Source organism: Mus musculus, chromosome 10 (genome assembly GCF_000001635.26).
Source record: "Mus musculus strain C57BL/6J chromosome 10, GRCm38.p6 C57BL/6J".
In the NCBI taxonomy this organism is placed as follows: Eukaryota; Metazoa; Chordata; class Mammalia; order Rodentia; family Muridae; genus Mus; species Mus musculus.
In genome coordinates, this window is record NC_000076.6 from 114,683,496 (window position 1) to 114,702,613 (window position 19,118).

The window sequence follows — 19,118 nt, forward strand, 5'->3', positions numbered from 1 at the left end:
AAACAATTTAAAATCTAAAAAGCATTCTGTACTGTTGAGGGCACACCCTGGTCACCCATGAATAGTTTTTTTTGTATGAAGACTGAGCCTACAAGGGAGAAAAGAAATCCAATAAATAGAATAGATTTAAGTAATAAACTATTAAAATTCTTCAACTGAAAAAAAATGCATTTGGGACTCACCCTCCCACTTAAAATTACCCTTTAAAATGCTTCTGGAATATCTGGAGGGCTTCCTTTATAGCTACCATGTTGGATTTGTTCTGTGGACTACAGGTTTCCCAACAGGTTAAGGTCTGTCTTATTTGTAGGTATATTTCACATCTAAAAGTCCATATAAAGCACATGAAAATTCTTGAAGAGAGCAATAGAAGGTTTCAATACTAGAATGGATCAGGAATAGGACATTTCCACCTGAAATTTCTCAGAAACTTTCTGTAGAACTCCTGGATCTTCCAGTGCCATAACGGAAAGAGTTGTAAGTTTAAAACTTTGAAAGATAGCAGATTTTTATGAAAAAGATCACTGTCAAAATGATCACAATACTGTATATCATTTTTTCCAAAGACTTTTTCTTTTGGCACTTATATGCAAATACCCATCAAAGCTAAATATGCACAGTATGATGAGGACCTCCTTCCTTCAGTTAACAAACTGAAAAAAACGACAACCCTCATTGGAGATCTCAAAGCACCTCATTAATAGGATTATAAGCATAAATCATATAGTATAAGCGAGGCACAGTAACGTACATCAGTGTCTGGTCCCTAAAGTGACTAACATTGAAGGACTGTAGGTGCCAGGATAGGACAGCTTAAGCTACATAATGAGAGCCTGTCTCAGAAATAAAGCCTGGGCTTGCAGGACAGTGGTTGGTAAAGTGCTTGTTTATCATAGAAAATGTCCTCAATTTGACCTCTAGCACCACAAGGTAAACAAATACACACATTAATTAATTTTCCATCAACCTTTAATAAGACCTTAATATGCAAACTCTAAATGGATGGTGGCCTGATTATATCCACCCCAGCTCCTAAACCTGAGAAATAACGAATCCCTGTGAATGCTCAAAATAGAAACATCTGAAGGGTCCTGCCACAAGAACAGTGAGCAAGGAGTGTGTCTCTGTAATAGAGCATTTTTGCTACAATCAACTTCTGGATGCTTAACCCTCATTTACATAACAACCTCTCAGGCTCAGCTCCTTGAAATGAAACTAATTTGAAAAGCCTTCTGATCTTAATATAAGCTATTTTTTGCTCTAAAGTTTATATGAATGGTCACCTCTTGCTGAAAATCGCCTGATTTGGCAACTACCATGAGCAGTAATCCCCCTCTAGACTTTAATGAAATGTTCTTCCCTTTCTCAGGGGCTTTGGATTCCAGTTTGCCTCTAATTAACTCCAGATTGACCAATGGGTGGTGAAGGAAGCCATTCACTTCAAGAAGAGGATTATCACAGCGATTATTTTGTTCTAAGTACAGCTGCTCTGTTTAGAAAAAAAAATAAAGAAAATAGGGGCTGAAGAGATGGCTCAGCAGTTGAGTTCTTACAGAGGATGTCATGTGATTCCTAGCATCTTAGTGTGGTCCACGATCACCTGAAAGTCCAGCTCTCCAGGATCTGACACCTCTATCTCCATGTGCACACTCACATATCCATGCACATACACATCATTTTAAAAATAAAGAGCCTTTTAAAAAAACCTGTAAGAAAAATGCCGAAAATATTAATCATTTATCTTGCTATGCTCATTTCAAAGAGCCAAGAAAGAGAAAGCAATGCACAAAAAGGTTCATTCCTTCAATGCAGCATTACAGGAGATATAGTTCAAGTAGTTTGTCAACGTCTTCAAAACTATAGTTTGGCAGGAACCAGAGTTGAGATTTCCTTTGAAGTCTCATCATGATACAGAACCTTTTTATTGGTTCTCCTTTCAAAATATATCTGGAATATGCTCACTACTTATCAATTCCATTGCTGTCATTTGATTCAACACGGGGTTACTTCTTGGTTTGATGCATCAGATTCACTCTGCTCTGGCCTTCTCTCCTCCCATCAGTCTTTTCTGCATGAGACAGCCAATGCAATGGCCTAGCAATGTTACACCAGATCACAGTTGACACACTCCCCCATCTTGGATGTTGCTACATTCACCCCTGTGCTGAATGCCTAAGCCCATATGATGGTAACAACTGGAAATGGGGCTGGGGAGATACTAACGTTTAGATGAGGTCTCAAAAGTAGGATCCACATGATGAGAACCAGACTTCAGAAAACTTGCCTTCCCTTGGCCATGAGAAAACATCAAAAGAAGGAGGCTATCTGTAAGTTGGAAAGGAAGCCCCAAGGAGAGCCTGGCCATCCATACATGCAACCTATTTTTAAATTTTCGTTTTATAGAAATGTTTGAAAGTAAAATTCTATTAATTGAGCCATCCAATCTATGGCGTTTTATTATGGCCTATCAGTTACAAAAACTTTGCTCAATGAGAGTGTGTGACTTTCAACTGCCATTCAACCAGATCCTTCACCATCTTCTGGTTACTTCAAGGATTTCATCCTATGTTAGTTATAGCCACGTACTTTATTCACACTGGCCTCCTTGCCACTTCTCCAGAAGGCCAGATACACTCTCTGAGTTGTCTCTCTTTCATATATTGACACAAATAACATATCAGTAAGGTATATTGTCATCCTCCCACACAAAAGAGAAAATTCCTCTCCTATCAGCACATCAGACCCTTTCTTCTCTGCACCTCTTCCTCTGTCACAGGTATCAGTTTCAAGCTGTAACTATAAATGTACATGTGTACATGTCTACTTTTATCCCCATTAATATGTAAATCCAATTGAAGACTGTTATATCCTTTGTTAACTAGTGATAGCAAATTTTCCAATATCAAATAGAATGGTGCTGATTACTCAACAGACACTCAACAAGTAGGTATCAAATCCATGAATAAATACTATTTCCTTTTAAAGAACAATGAGAAGATGATGGGCAGAGAAATGGTCACTTTATTTTAGATTATGAAATATCCTCGATCCAAAATTCAGCTTTTAAGAGTCTCACCATTAGAATATCACCAAAAGAAAAAAAAACCAATTGGTCATTACTAATTCACAATCACACCCATTTTGAACTAACAATTTATTTATCTTTATTTATATGGATCTTTACAAAAGAAGATATTCTATAGGGTACGTTATTTTTATTTTCATTTCTAGGTTTAATAAGCTCAAAACAGAATCACATCACATTTACCTTATAAGACAAAATGTCCCCTTCTCTTTCAAAGAATGAAGTTGGCACCTATGTATTCTTTTATAAGCATTGATTTGGTTCCGACTTTGTGCAATGCACCATAAATAGCCTGTTCTCTTAAGGATTTCATTCCGGGATACAGAGAAGGGAGAGATCAGATATGCTTAGAAAAGAAAAGAAATTACATACAAATAAAATACATGGTAGGTGAAGATAGGAGGTGCTAGCGAACAGGGGTGAAGTGTGGAGGGCGATGGAGAGTGATCACCATGGTTGTATTGAATTAGAAGATCAGATCTCACGCAGAGGCACTTTGGCTATGTACATATCTATGGGGAAAAATCTCCAAATTGAAACAAGAATGAGGGCAAAGTCCTTGGGTGGGAGAGTGTTTGGTATGTTGGTGGGGGGCAGGGAATAAGAAAAGAATAATAAACACAGAAACCATTGGCCTCAAAGAAGAAGGAGATGAGGAATGAGTGTCATAAAGGGGGCATTTTATAAGGGTTCTTTCAGGCCAAAGGAGCACTGGGTTGAACTCTTCGAGCAAGGTGCGTCTTTGGGATGTTGATCAGCCAAGTAGCATTGCCAGATAACTCTAATACTCTGTGGTAAGACTGTACACATGCGTTATGGCTTAGGATGTGGTTATAACCCAAATAGCCTGTCATAAATGAAAAGTGCATTTAATACAGCTAACCTACAGAACATAGGAGTAGCAACTGTCTACCATCATGATTACACACCTGACTGAAACTGTGTCTCAGAACTGCTCTCCGGAGGCTCAAAAATACAAAGCTATATATTGTTACCTCAGGAAAAGAGACATTCCAAGTTCGGTTGTGGTTGGAAATATACACTTTTGTGACATCTTAAAGCTGAAAATGGTTAAGGTTGGCAACTGTAAGTCAAACACTATCTGTGAATGCAGCCACCATCTTCTCATACCATTTAACTATAATTAATTTATATCGACCTTTATTTCTTCCTGGTGCTTTGTTTGACATAGGGTCTCACTAAGCAGAGAAGGTTGGTCCAATTTCACAATCCCCCTGCCTTAGCCTCTCATGGGTTGGACTCATTACCTAACTTAGAGACATGAAGGAGAGAAGTCCCTAAGATGACTGGTGAGAAATCAGCAGGTTATAGAGTTTAGAAAAGTGCAGCCACATTAACTTCTTGAGTTTAGATGGGTGGGAATAAAAGATTGGTCCAGGTGGTTTTCAAAGTGCCATAAAGTCAGGAGTTCATATTAAGCATGTTAACTTTGTTATTCTCACTGAGCATCTGAAATAATATGGTGTGTGTGTGTGTGTGTGTGTGTGTGTGTGTGTGTGTGTGTGTGTGTTTCCATGGTTACATAGTCATAACTCTCTTACCAGGGCAGGCATAGCAACTAGAAAGTCTCTTTCCCAAGGCAAGTCATAGAAAATGTAATTTTATCCCACATTTCAGTGTTGGGAGAAAACATGAAAACGTCCTGCATCTGATCTTGTCTGCTAAAAGATAAAATGATTTCATTCAGAAGGAGACTAGTACCATAATGTAGAAGGAACGTCATACACAGAAGGTCCCCTGCCTCCAAAAATGTTAATCAGATAGGCCTTGCTGAGTTTCTTTGGCCAGTTTATTAGCATTAGAACAGACCCCCTCTTTTGCCCAATCATATTTTTATATGACTGTAAGGAGTCTGTGCTGGCTGGTTTTGTGTGTCAAGTTGACACAAGCTGAAGTTATCACAGAGAAAGTAGCCACCCTTGAGGAAATGCCTCCATGAGATTCCACTGTAAGACATTTTCTCAATTAGTGATCAAGGGGAGAGAGCCCAGCCCATTCAGGGTGGTTGGTTCCATCCCTGGGCTGGTGGTCCTGGGTTCTGTAAAAAATCAAGCTGAGCAAGCCAGGGGAAGCAAGCCAGTAAGCCGCACCCTCCATGGCCTCTGCATCAACTGCTGCTTCCAAGTTCCTGCCCTGTGAGTTTCTACCCTGACTTCCTTTGGTGATGAACAGGAATGTGGAATTGTAAGCAGAATAAACACTTTCCTTCCCAACTTGCTTCTTGGTCATAATATTTTGTGCAGAAATACAAACACTGACTAAGACAGAGTCAAACACATTCATGCAATGAATTCTGTTTAGAAACATACACAGACAGAACTTAAGGATGGTTAAACACCAGTAGACCCTTGGAGGTTGCTGGGACCTGAGAAGGCTGCTACTACAGAACTTATTGCTCACCCACTGGTGAGAAAAAATACCTATGCAACAGATTGGGCTACAGGGAGAATAGAAGTAATCTCTGTCAATTATGTGTGCTAGCAGAAAAACAAAAGAGCATTTTATCTTGAGTCTGCTTTTTTTCTATGCCATCCAGTGCATCTAGCTGCCAGGTAGAAAGTAAGTGACACTTGAAAGGAACAAGTCTGAGATGTAAATCTAGATGCCTTCTGTATCATGTCTTTGGTGTTTGTAAGACTGGATAGGACCAATAACTGAGACTCCACCAGAGGGAGTAACAAAGAAAAGAGATATCAAAGTTGATTCCTGGAACACCCAACTGTTAAGCAACTAGAAAGATTTCAAGGGGGAAAGAGGTAGAATGAGAAAAGAATAAAGAAAAATGTGTGGTCCTAAAAGAGAGACAAGCATGAGAAAGTGAAGTTGCGTCTCAGGGAGTTAGGAAGAACACTTGTGTCAGATGCTGCTGATGAAGACTAAAGCCTGATGTTGGGGAATTTGTAGTGTGGGAGCATTAGTGAACTTGGGAAGTTTCTGTGCGGGATGGAGGGCAAAAGGCTGATGCAGAGTACTCTCACGAAAGACAAGAAAAAGAGAGATCAGAGTCCATGCACATAGAAAATCCTTTCAAATCAGTTTAGCTGTAAGTAGGAGGAAATAAATGGATCTGCAGCCAGAGTGAGTAGACCTAGAGGTAGGGGTGCTGAGAAAACAGCACCATATTTTTAATGCTGCTAGATAAAGAGTCAAGAAAGAGGGAAAGCTGAATTATGGGAAGAACTGAAGAAGTGCTAAAATGATGACTTCGAGCAGGTGAGAGAAGAGAATAAGACACCCATCTCTTTCAGACCAATGTGTGTTACTCTTGGTCATCAGGGTGGGCTAGTAGAGGATAAGGCAGAAGGCTTATGCAATAGTCAAATCTGTAATCAATGGAAAGTTATTTTCTAACCTAAGAGCCAATTGTCTCTGCCCAGATAAGTCAAAAATTGTGTTGGAGGCCTTGACAAAATAGGATGAGGGGAAATTCCATGGTTGTGAATGTCTGAAACTCTTAAGACTCAGTAATAAATTAGGAAGGAAGGGATATCAAGCAAATAGAATATGTAACAACACCGGCAAGTCAGTAAGACAATTTTTGAAAAGGTTATTAAATTGGATTTGAAGTTTTTAGTTCAAGATGCCCCAACTTGTTACCATTGTGCAATACAGTGTATAAGTAACTACTCAATAAATGCCTGCTGAATTCATTAGTTAATTCAGCCTTACGGTTAGTTTGTGTTACATTAAATCCTCCACCTTGTATTACGGCTCGCTTGTTTATAGTATAATGATCTCGTGTATCATTCCCACCAAAATGCGGTTTTCATTGATTTCTTTCACCTTTAGTATTTTTGTTTATTTATGTTTTATTCGTGGTTAAATATCATAAATAATGAGTATCATATAGAAGTTCTGTTTGTAATGTAGTACTGAAAGTATACAGCATGTAATAGCTACAAAATAGCTTAACAAGAACAGTTAAATAGCCATGTTATACAATAATTAATGAAGAAATAAAATGCCCTGTTAAATTGTGCTAAAATAACTGTTAAGCGTTGGAATAACGGTGTCTATTTTAATAGGATTTGCTGTTGCTTTCACACAAATGGTTGTCAAAATGGGGCTTAGGAACACATAAAACACTTCCTAGTGAAAGAAATTATAACTATCTTTTTGGTTCACAAGAAAAATCACCTGATGAAAGACTTTTTCAAAATAAATTATCTTCATAAAATATAGTATTTGAGTCTCTGTACTCAGAGTACTGGGAGACAAACAGATCCCTGAAATTTACTGGCCAGCCTCGCTGAATTGGTGACCATCGAGCTCCTGATTAAACAGAACACCAAAAGTGAAATAAACTAATGAAAATGATGCTTTAATAGGAGCGAATCATTAGGCAAGTTCCCTGTCTCAAAATCAAGGTGGAGAGTTACCAAGAAACCATGCCTGAGATTGATTGATGATTGACCCCTGACCTTCACATGTGTGTGTGCGCGCACATACACACACACACACACACACACACACACACACACACACACACACACACACACACACACAAATCTGGTATTTCTATTAGTACATAAACAAAAACCTATCATTCAAACCAGAATGTCTTGTTCCTGAACTCTAATAAAACTTATCAGCCAGGCAGTGGTGGCGCACGCCTTTAAGCCCAGCACTCAGGAGGCAGAGGCAGGCAGATTTCTGAGTTCAAGGCCTGCCTGGTCCACAAAGTGAGTTCCAGGACAGCCAGGGCTATACAGAGAAACCCTGTCTCAAAAAACAACAACCAAAAAAAGGAAAAGTTTATCCCACTACTTATTTATTCCAGTCTAGAAAATGTGTTCTCGTTAGTGTGGTTTACAGCGTCCCAGGTATGCGTGGGCACCTGCCTTACACAATCTCTAGAATGATCTTTCGCCTTTCTTACCCACCACTCGCCTCTGGGTTCTCACAAAGTGGAGGCTTCTCTGTAAGAACCTTTCATGGCTGTAACGCAGAACTCACACTCTTCATTTAAAGTGCTATTAAATATTACCTTTTAAGACTAAAGCGCTGGATTATATTTTATGCTTTGTGGGTATCAAATTTACTTTCATCCCCACAAATACTGTCTCTCCCTCAGCATACCCACAATCTCCTTAAGGAGAGAAAAATCTTGTGGCAAAACACTCGTGCTCCCTCTCCAATCGCATTCTGTGGCGGGCAGGTAATGAATTCCCCATAAAGGCAAATGCGCTGTGCCTTGAAAAGAAGCAATCAAGCAAACTCCTTTAGGAAACATCGATTTACAAATTACAGAGCAGCCGCAAAGGGAAACAGAAGACTATCTGCCATAATTAATTGAAACCTAAATAAGGTGAGTAACAAAATATTGTGCCAGTCATCCTATCTGCCATCTAATTAACTTATAAACATCTATGATGAAAACGCGTTTGCAAGAGTTGGGTATGTCCTCATGGTATTGCTGCTGCGACTTTTCAGACTTGTTTCTTCAGTTTTTCTTTCCATGTTTCTTTCTTTCTTTCTTTCTTTCTTTCTTTCTTTCTTTCTTTCTTTCTTTCTTTTTTTTTTTTTGCTTTTTGAGACAGGGCTTCTCTGTGTAGCCCTGGCTGTCCTGGAACTCACTCTGTAGACCAGGCTGGCCTCAGTGCTGGGATTAAAGGCCTGCGCCACCACGCCCGACTCTTTCCATGTTTCTTGCAGTGGCTATGTATGATTACTTTTACCAGGAAGAAAATTTCAAAGCTCCTAATATATTATTTCACTAATAGATAATTTGCTTTATTAAAGTGATATATACTTTAGTCTATGAGTTCTGAACATTCTTAAAAAGCTGTTTTTAGCAGAATTCCAAATTCATTCATTTTTATTTACATGATCTAGTCACATTATTCAGTTACCAAATCCCTTAATTTCTTCCTCTGGAAAATTAGAAAATGATAAATACTACTTCAAAAGGTCATGATAACAACTAAATGGGTAAAAATGTACAAAGAGCTCTTAAGAATAACTCACATTTCATAAACAAAAAAGTTGCCATTTTTGTCATTTATATGATCTATCTGTAATATGAAAGATAACTATGTAATATGTAATTATATATAAAATAAATATATAATATATATGTCTGCAATGTGATTTATAGTGAGCACTTCAAGTGCTCACAAAAATAGGACGCACAGTTATAAGAAGTGTTGTATTATAACCAAGCTTACCCTAATGTGTTGTGTAATACCAAGAAGTAAAATATCTACGTACCTCATACAAAGAGTTTTAATTACTCATCTTAGAGATCTTAAAACCAGTCATACTGTGTACACTCTTGGCTTATGTTGGCTTTAAAACAATAAATAAATATCTTTGTTTATCAAGAAGAATAAACTGGCATCCTAACCTAACAAGAAGCAGTAGAATTCATCTCAAGGAACTCTCCCATAAGCTACTCGGTGTGAAAACTCAAATCCTTAGATAGATCAGCTCTCATGAGCTGTACCACAGTAAACAAAGGGAAACTGTTCAGCATTTGAAATGAATGAGAGCATAAGTGAGAAGTCCAGAAATAATATAGTGAAAAGTAAAACAGATAAAATGGCTTCAAATAAAAAATAAGAAAATAAGAAAAATCCAATCCGGGTATAGCGACTATGTCTGCAACCTTAGGACTTGGGATATTGAGGAAGGGGATCATAGTGAGATAGGACACTGCCTAGCCATATGCTGTGCTAGGTCTGTTTGGACTCTCAAAGAGTCGGGGCAGTGGAAGCTTATCTTGGCCTCCTGAGCTGCCTTAGCTTCTACCCCACTGCACCCAGGACAGAATGCCCAGCCCTTTCCTAGCTCTCTTGCTTGAACTGGTTGCCTCTTTACCACTTCAAACACTTCAGAAAGCTCTAAGTTCAAACTCTAGGCACTTTGTTCCTTCTGATCATAACTCATGTCACTTGATTTCCACTGGGCTTGAGTTTCCATTCTCTTGAGCTGATATCTAAACACTTCCAAATAAATAGTTCCATGTGAAAAACTATAATTAATTAATTAATTAATTAATTAATTAATTAATAATTTTTAAAAGCCTCAGTCTCTCATGCATGCCATATCTAGCCCTCATATACTTCTTAAACTTTTATTCTGGTTATTCATTAATATTGATTGATTGACTTAAACCAGGTATCACAACATAGCCCAGCTGACTTTAAATTTGTCATCCTCCTGCTTCAGCCTTTTTAGTGCTGGAATGATTGCGGGGTCCAGCAGGTTAGCTACTTAAATGATTATCTCCGACTTTTAGGCTATATTTGTTACCATTTGGCTTTCTGTCCATCTTCACCTGGTAGAATGAAATCTCTAGGAAAGAAAGTAGTTTTGCCTATTTTAGTCACTATAGTATTTTTTATCACATGAAAAAAATTACTGTAGCAGACTCTTACTAAATGCACGCAGAACATATGAAGGAAGGAAAGAAGGGTGGAATGGGCCTCAGAAACAATTTTTGAAAAATCTGAAGAGTCAAAGCAGTGTCTGTTAAAGTCTAGAATACATCTACAGGTGTCATTAGCACGGGCCGAGCTCGTGAAAATAATATTTACTTAAAGTATAGTTCATAACATGCAATGGAAGGTGAAGATTTCTCAGAAATGATTCTGTGGCTGGGGATTATTACATGAGGCATTTTTAGAGAATGTACTTACAAATCCATGAGCATACACATCTACAGACATAGGAAATAAGTAGACCTTTACAAGAAATTTCATAAAGCACCCTACGCTGCAGAAACTCCCCTCAATATATAAAATGGAGTAAGCCGGGGCAAGTCAAATCATTCAATTATATACACCATAAGGTAGCTTAACAAGTAAGAGCAACGGTGAATAAAGCTTTTTTTTTCCTCCAGATGAAAGCCTGCATGGTTCAATTGTGAGTGAAAAAGGGAAGCAGAAATGAATCCTGCTGAAGGCTGACAGTTACATGGAACCCCCTGAAGTTATAAATTGAGTTCCTCTGCTAATTACTGGTCTGAAGGGGACAGAGAAAGATCCACATTTTATTTCTCTTGCTGAACTTGCAACACAAGCACTCTTGAATTTTACATTAGGGTCAAGCTGAGAAGTTCCCAGTTACCTGGTATAGATAACAACACCACATCCCATGCAAATAAGGTCAGGCAGTCTTTCCTGCCTTGGGTGACTATAAGGAAGATGCTGGTGAAATACATTCTAAAAAGTAGTAGATTTCTTTAAAAGAGAAAAAAGGAAAAAAAAAAAAAAAGGAGAGGGCACGGATCCAATTTGAAATAAAACTCTGTTTATAAATGCAGAGTGAATATTTTAAAAAGACCTCACAATTGGGCAATACATTTCATAAAAATGGAATGCCATGCCCATAGATGACAATGTCAACTTCCCATCTACTTTGTCAACTACACATTTTATGACCAATAAAGCCAATCAGCAGGCAGGTACTTTAATGAAATAGGCCCAGTTCCCCAGGGAGGTGAATCTGTAGTTCAAACTCACATTTTGATCAAATAAACACATTATTCTTCCCACCCCACCCCACCCCCAAAAATGTATCTTATGTGGATTCTGACAACAAAAGGAAACAACACTTGGGAAGAAAATTGGTGACAGGGGGTGAGTGGGGAACAAAGAGCTGTTATGATGTCACATCCCTTCTGAAAAGGCAAAATAACTTCAACATTTCTAATGGCTATGTGCACCCTTTATAATATTCTGGAACGTTCTAGCTCATTTCCTGCCAAAAGCACAGCCTCATTCAAATTAGAATAATACATTAATGTGTTTATTCGCAGGACCAACAATTACTGAACACATTCGCTCTGCAAAAGTATGAATACGTACGAGAGCATTCCACTATTATAACAATTTCCATTATTACCAAGTTTCTCTTCTGTCACTTTTTTATTAGCTTAACTGTATACTACAAATACAATCTTAAAAAAATAATCTAAAGAAAAGCCAATTCATTAAGATCCGACATATACCAATTTGGAGAGAGAAAGGCTATCCACATTAGCTCTGTGTGCAATATTACCTACTTAAAAGAGTCACAAGGACCTGGGTGTCTCAATGCTAGAAAGCACCTTCAACCCCTTATATGCAATGAGCTCTAATTGCATCTACCCATATGGTCATTGTAGTTATTAAGCTTGATTTTTAGCAAGCACCCTTCTATTGGATGAAATTAACAAATTGTAACTATTTAGTTTTTTTTTTTTTAATTCTCAAATAACGCCTTCCATAATTCCCATGAGCACTTACTGGCAAGACTTCAGGTCATTAATCTTATTTTACCTCTTCAGGAGAAATTATTTTTGTACCCCTCATCTCTAAAAATATAAATCTTTGAATTTTTATGCCACTAGATGCCTCAGCTAGTGATAAAGAAGAAATCCCACCTTTCAGAAATCCTTCCAATAAAATAACCAAGAAGTTCTTACCTAGTTTTGGCAAAGAATAGGGCACTTTAAAGTAGTCTTCATAAAATTCTATTAATCTCTTTGTAATGTGGAGAGCATAGTCCCCGGATCCTCTTCTGATAGCGTCGGGTCTCGCATATAATCGGACCTAATTAAAAATATATATAAAAGTTAACTTCAGCCTTTCGGTACTTGAGTGTTATTTTCTGTGAACATATGAATCTGTACAAATCACTTTGGATGGTATAAAAATTAAACAGTGTTCTTGTTTATATATCAAAACACATTGCGGCAAAAGAGCCAAATTGAAACAATTGATGTGGCTGAGTCGAGCAAGTCACAATTTAGTCACTTTCCAGGGTGACATAGAAACGATTTATACACCTTGCGTCCAAATAAATATTCTAAGTTATCACTTACATGTGCTTGCTAGAGATATGAAGGCATGGTGGATTAGTATAATGGATGCTTGGCTCAGCAAGAGAGAAAACTCATGGTCTGCTATGCCATGCTGCATCCAGCTTTGGAAGAATTACTTGATTGGAAGTGTGTGTGTGTGTGTGTGTGTGTGTGTACATATATCTTACTTATGCTTCCTTTTTCTCATTCTTGTGCCTTTGAAATCAACTGTTTTTATTCCAAAATCGTAAAGGAAGAACAGAAAACTTTTCGTGTACATAAGCAACCACCATTCGGGAAAGCTGTCTGCACCTGCTCCGAGATTCAAAACCAGCTGATGTAATTCATATTTTTAACACAATCTGGGCACTTATTATTGATTCATAAAACAAGCATCATAAATTATCTAGTCCTTGGCCAAAATAAAAAAGTCCCAAAGTGAGAAACATAGAACTGAACAGAGCCAACAATCCTATAGAAAAGGTTAAAATGAGATTAGTTTTCATAAAGCTTTCATAAAGCTATCCAGCATATTTCCTTCCAAAGGCTAAATCTATTTTTCACAGATGTGGTCCCTAATCCTCATATCAATTCTGTGAATAAGAAGCATGCTTTTCATGCAGCAACAGAAAGGATTGCAGCATGGGAGTTGGATTTTAGTCTTGCTCTGCCACTAACCAAGCTGGGGGACACTGAACAAATCATTTAACCTCTTTGAGACTTATTTATAAAGTGATGGTGTTGGCCACCAGCTAGTTGCTGAAGTGCTTTTCAGTTCTAAAACACATTACCTCCAATCCCATTTTACAAATAAGAGAGTCTGTGTTCTTTTTTAAATCACTACAAAAAAAATAAGTAGTTTACTCAATATACCAAAATGGATATTTATTTTCAACAGTAAAACAACAAAAAAGTTGTATTCAGTTATAATGTAAAAAATTGATTATACAATTAACTCTCTATTAGCCCAGCCTAAGAAAGAACAGAGATGTATAGTCAAAAATTTACAGGGTTGATACAAGGACATTCTGACTTCATGTTGGAAAGACATGTAATTCACTAAGGTACCCACTAAATTCAATAACAATTGTTTACTTAAATTGCGAACTACTTACTCCCTATCAGCAAAATCAAGTGGCAAATTTAGTTGATAGCCATCAATAGTCTTGACTGGAAATGGTATAAAACCAAAAGCTGTTAGGACAGACCATGTATATACAACAGTAAAACCTGTTGCTCAGAGAGGCGGTAGGTACCTTGTCACAACATCAACTCTTTACAAACACGGAATGCCTTATACAAAGTTCTCAAAAAAATATCCCTCAGAGAAGATGAAGACATAGTTGATTTAGAAATAGAGGTTCTCAAATCCGTGCCTTCAGTACACGAGGTACCTACTGCACTCATGAGCTCACAGAAGCCATGTGTACCTGTCCAGGGAAGCAGGCAACAATCCAGAATGGAATAGAAAGAGGTTCATGAGGGGGTCTATGGATAGACAAGTTAATAAATTAAAGAAAATAAAGGGGGGCATAAAGTTGCAAGGATATAGTAATGTGGGTGCAGTATGGCATTCTCAAAACATTAATAAAACTGAAAACCAAGTAAACAAATCCATACTAATTGTAAAGGCACTCACAGGCAGAAATGGCTTACAAGGGAGTGAGGGAAGCAGAATAGGAGAATAAAAAGCAAGCAAGGAGATGGGAGCTGAGTACACTAAATGAAAAAGAAGACAGAGCCTGGGCACTACAAGCATCCACCAGAGACCACTGGTAACCATTCATTATGCATTCATTCAATCATGGGACTGCTTCTTTGGCATAGTTTTTATACCAGATCCAAGATATTTTCACTTCCTGCTCTGGAGCACATGCTGTCTACCTAGTCAAAGAAGCCACAGAACATAGGAAAAACAATGTCTGTGTAATGACCATTCTCAAAGACCCTCTCAGTAATTAGAAGTGAATGACAACTAGTGAAAGGGGTTATACACAGGACAAACTATAAATCTCAGATGGACACTGAGGAAAGAGGGGGATTTTAGAAAATCCCTGGTAAGTAACTGATAAATTGATGCTGCATCCATACTACCATCCATGAACTACTGAAATGTGACATAACAAGGGTCACTGACTTAACATTTAGGGAGCACCGTTTATTTAGGTTGAAACACAATCATGTCTGTCAATCAAGCCTACCAGTTAGTCAAGCAAACTCTAGAGCCAAGCAGGAGAAACACAGTTAAATCAATCTGGTTGTCAAGATTTGATGGAAATAATCCAACTTGAATGAGAAGACAAAACAGACTCATGCTGAACACAATGTCTTCATTCTCTGGTTCAGACATTTATTGCAGGCCTGCTGTGTCTCAGGCATTGTACTAGGGAATACAAATAGAACAATAAAATCCCGACTACAAAATGAACAAGACATTTATACTCACTGCTCTTAAGAGGTTCACCGTGTGTGGAAAACAAACAAATAAATCACCAACAAAATTACAACCCAAGAAATAAAGCACTGCACGTTCTGTCTCCCCACTCAACAGAGCACAGAACTAAACCCTATCTCAGCCCTCATCTTTCTGACGCCATCATTCCCAAAATAACCCCTTTGTTTCCATTTCATCAGCTTATGGTTCCATAGCACAAACAAATACTCTGTATTCTTTCTTATGATTTGTGTTATTCTTGTTGGCTTTGCATTGATTTCTTTTATCAGATGAAGACTCACGATGTAGGAAAGGCTGGCTCCAGGTTGTGATCTTCCTGCCTAAGTCTCCAAAGTTGCACCACCATCCCCAACTTCCCATGCTTCTCTGTTTTGTTTTGCTTTGCACTTCATACAGATTTTCCAATTTGAATTCTCATACAAATAATGAGAGTGAACATCTAAGCCAGAACACTTTAAAGAATGAGGGGTCTACCACTGTCTGAGAGACAGTGGGTATAAGTAAGGTGTTTGTTATTTACCCTCCCTGTTTCTAGTCTCCCTTACACCAAGGAAAAACAGCTTTTTCTCCCACTGCTCTACTAGAACTGATCGCAACAGGATCAATAATAACCACATGGTGGCAAAGCTAACATCCAATCCAGACCTCAACCCATCAGCAGAATGTACATTTAGTTGATTATCGAATGTCCTTGAAACAGCTTCTTCCTGTGAGCCAGTCACTTCTCAATGTTGGGGGGTTCCTTGTTTCAATGCATAGACCTCTTTGCTTCTCTGTTTACACTCAGTCCTTTAATTATAATGCCTAGCTTTATGTTTGTGTGACTTCCAAAGTGATGACTTACCTAACAATTCTGGGCTTCCATAATCATTAACCAACTGTCCGCTTGACATCTCCACTTTGAATCTCAGACACCACATCCCAAAGGCAAATTCCTGCTAATCCATACACACGGATGTTCCTTCCAAACCTTCCCCATCTCAGCTAAACGCACTTCCATCCTGCTGTCTGGACCCAACATCTCCACATCCTTGTTTCCCTCGTAAACCAGATTATCCGATTGCCTCTGCCTTCAAAGCACACCCAGAGTCCTGCTGGTCTCACCACATGACTGTTACCACTCTGGTCCCAGCTGTCTATTTCTTATTGTTCTCCACACACTAATCACAGTCTCTCTGATACATGAGGATCAAAAGGTGTTATTCTTCCACTTTTTTATCACCTTTCTATGTCATTTAGAGTAAAACCCCAAGGGTTTAAAAAAAATCTACACACACATTTGATTTCTATAGTTCCCTTGCTTTGTTCCTACTGCTCTGCCAACATGCATATCAAACTCAAGGCTTTAAAGTTCTCACTACATAGCTCATGGCACATTCCTTCATCATCTTCAGAGAGCTGCCTAAGTATCTCAAGTTCCTAGAAAACCTCCTGCTGACCCACCACTGTCTAACCCTTCCCAAGATTTACCTTGAGACACTACCATTCGATGAAGTGTGTGTGTTGATTATCCATTTTTATTTCTTCCTGCCTTCTTCCCCATGAATATAACTTGAATAGGGACAAAGAATTTACTCTGATCCATCTAACTACATGAATGTGTTATATTTTTAGGTCAAAATATTGTGTATAGAGTGTTATGTATGTAAGCCTTTGATAAATAATTTAACCAGAGAAATAAATTTTACAGGCAGATACAGATCCTTAAAAAAATAAGACCCGTGCCTCAAGAAGAGCAAATGTTTTAGCGTAATCTTTAAAGAATAAATAAATAAATCTGGGTGATGGGAAGGATGGCTAAACAGTTAAGAGCATTTGCTATTTATGCAGAGGACTCAGGTTTGTTTCCCATCATCCACTTGGAAGCTTGCAAACATCTGTAACTCCAGTCCCAGAAAATCCAATGCCTTCTTCTGCCTTCTTTGGGTACCAGTAACAGACATAGTACAAATACATGCATGCAAACAGAACACTCATACACACAAAGTAAAGTAAATAAATCTTTTAGTTTAAAGCTAGTGTAGTAAGAGCTCTTATCCACTGAACCATGTTATTTTACGAATATAAATATAAAAGCCCATGGTCTCCTGGGGCTAATATATCATTCAACATGTTTTTAATACTTTGATTCTGTTTGATCTTCTGTGGTAGGCAACATAATTCCCCAGATAATAGTGTTCAAGGCCTAATCCTATCCTGACAAACCATCTTTGCAGGTGTAATTTGACAATGGGGGAGGGAGCTAGATATAATAAGCTACAAAATGGGTGTATATGCAATATCCCAGACCAAAAATTTGCAATGCTTATGTGTGTGTTTGTTTAATTATTTACTTGTTGGTAGTGCATTGACGTAGCATGTGTGTGGTCTAACAGGATAATTTGCAAGAGTCACTTCTCTATTTCCACCACACATGTCCTCGGATTGAGCTCAGGTCATCAGACCTAGTGTCAACCTCCTTTACTGAATGGGCCATCTCATCACCCAGCCAGAACAAAGCATCAACAAGACAATAGCAAGGACCAAATAGTAAGTGATCTCAAAGGGACTACTAACCTCTCAGACTTTATTATATTAGATGTAGAGACCCACAGGAAGATATTAAGCAAGGGAGTGATATGTCTATTTGTACATTTTAGAAAGATCACAGGGCAAATAAACCAAGATATCAGACTATGTAAAATTGCACTCAGAGAGGCAGAATACATAAATGAGATGTACAATGATAAATGGAATATGGAAAGAGAAATAGAAAGCCTAGTTACAGATGTGTCTGTAAACCCTGTTGTAAAATAAGAATGTAAAACTGTGAGCATAGCACCATCATTTAAAGACTTGAGCCACAGAATGCCATGATCAGAATTAAGTTTGGGAGCAACTGCATTGGCATCAGCAACGGTGATAGAATAGAAGGGAGTAGAAAATGGGATAAGGAAGTAGGTTACAGTAGTGTAGAAGTCCAGGTGAAAGATGGTAGAAGTTAGAACTGAAGAGAGGCAGTAGGGATGCCAGGAAATGGATGGATGCATTCAATTGATCCTAATGCTGTTGAACAAGCCCTTTAGTTACTGAGTAAAGCCAATTGTAGTCACAGTCTCACTTAAAAACAATTATTCACCTAATCTGTATTCAGGTGCTCACTCCAGGGCCCTGCAGAAACAAGTGAGATCTAGTTGAAGGATCAGGGGAAACAGCCAAACTGGTTCACAAACTGAGTGATTCCTGTGTGGTTAATGGAGTAAATTTAGAGGTAATTTTCTTTGTAGTTAGGGGAGAACACCATAGGTCTTTGCTTCTTTGAAAGCAACTAGGTTCTACATAATCACAACATGGAGACTGAATCTTCATGAAGACACAGTTATCACTTATGGGCAATGAAATATAATTTTATTACAGCCCGCTTATTTGCATTTTCTGACATTCTCTGATAAGGCTCTAGGTCTGAAAACGTAAATTGCTTTCCAGAATTTATCTGTTCGCTGTAGAGTGTCTTCCCACAACAAATAAGAACCAAACTCTATGGACGTTGAGTTCACTAGTTCAACACACTAATATTGGCACAGGGGGGTTGAGCTTCAGATCTCGCTCTGCCTATTGCTGCTAACTTGTGACAGTCAGTTAGTTTACATGGGTCTCTGTCTAAAAGTATTTGCTCACGGGAACAGTTTATCAGAGCCTGTTTATTATAGTATGCCTGAAAGGCTGGTGTGTCATTAATTTGCCTGAATTTGTCACATCCAATCTTCATTTAATTTGAAAAGAAATGAAAA

The 19,118-nt window shown here is 38.1% G+C and overlaps 1 protein-coding gene across 1 annotated transcript in view; it reads right to left on the minus strand.

The window, feature by feature from the left end:
* Positions 1–19,118, minus strand: part of Trhde (TRH-degrading enzyme) — a 403,483-nt gene that overhangs the window by 284,676 nt on the left and 99,689 nt on the right. Inside the window, exon 3 of the mRNA NM_146241.3 lies at positions 12,516–12,642. Within this exon, the coding sequence (NP_666353.2) occupies positions 12,516–12,642 (127 nt within the window). The remainder of the gene's footprint in view (positions 1–12,515; positions 12,643–19,118) is intronic.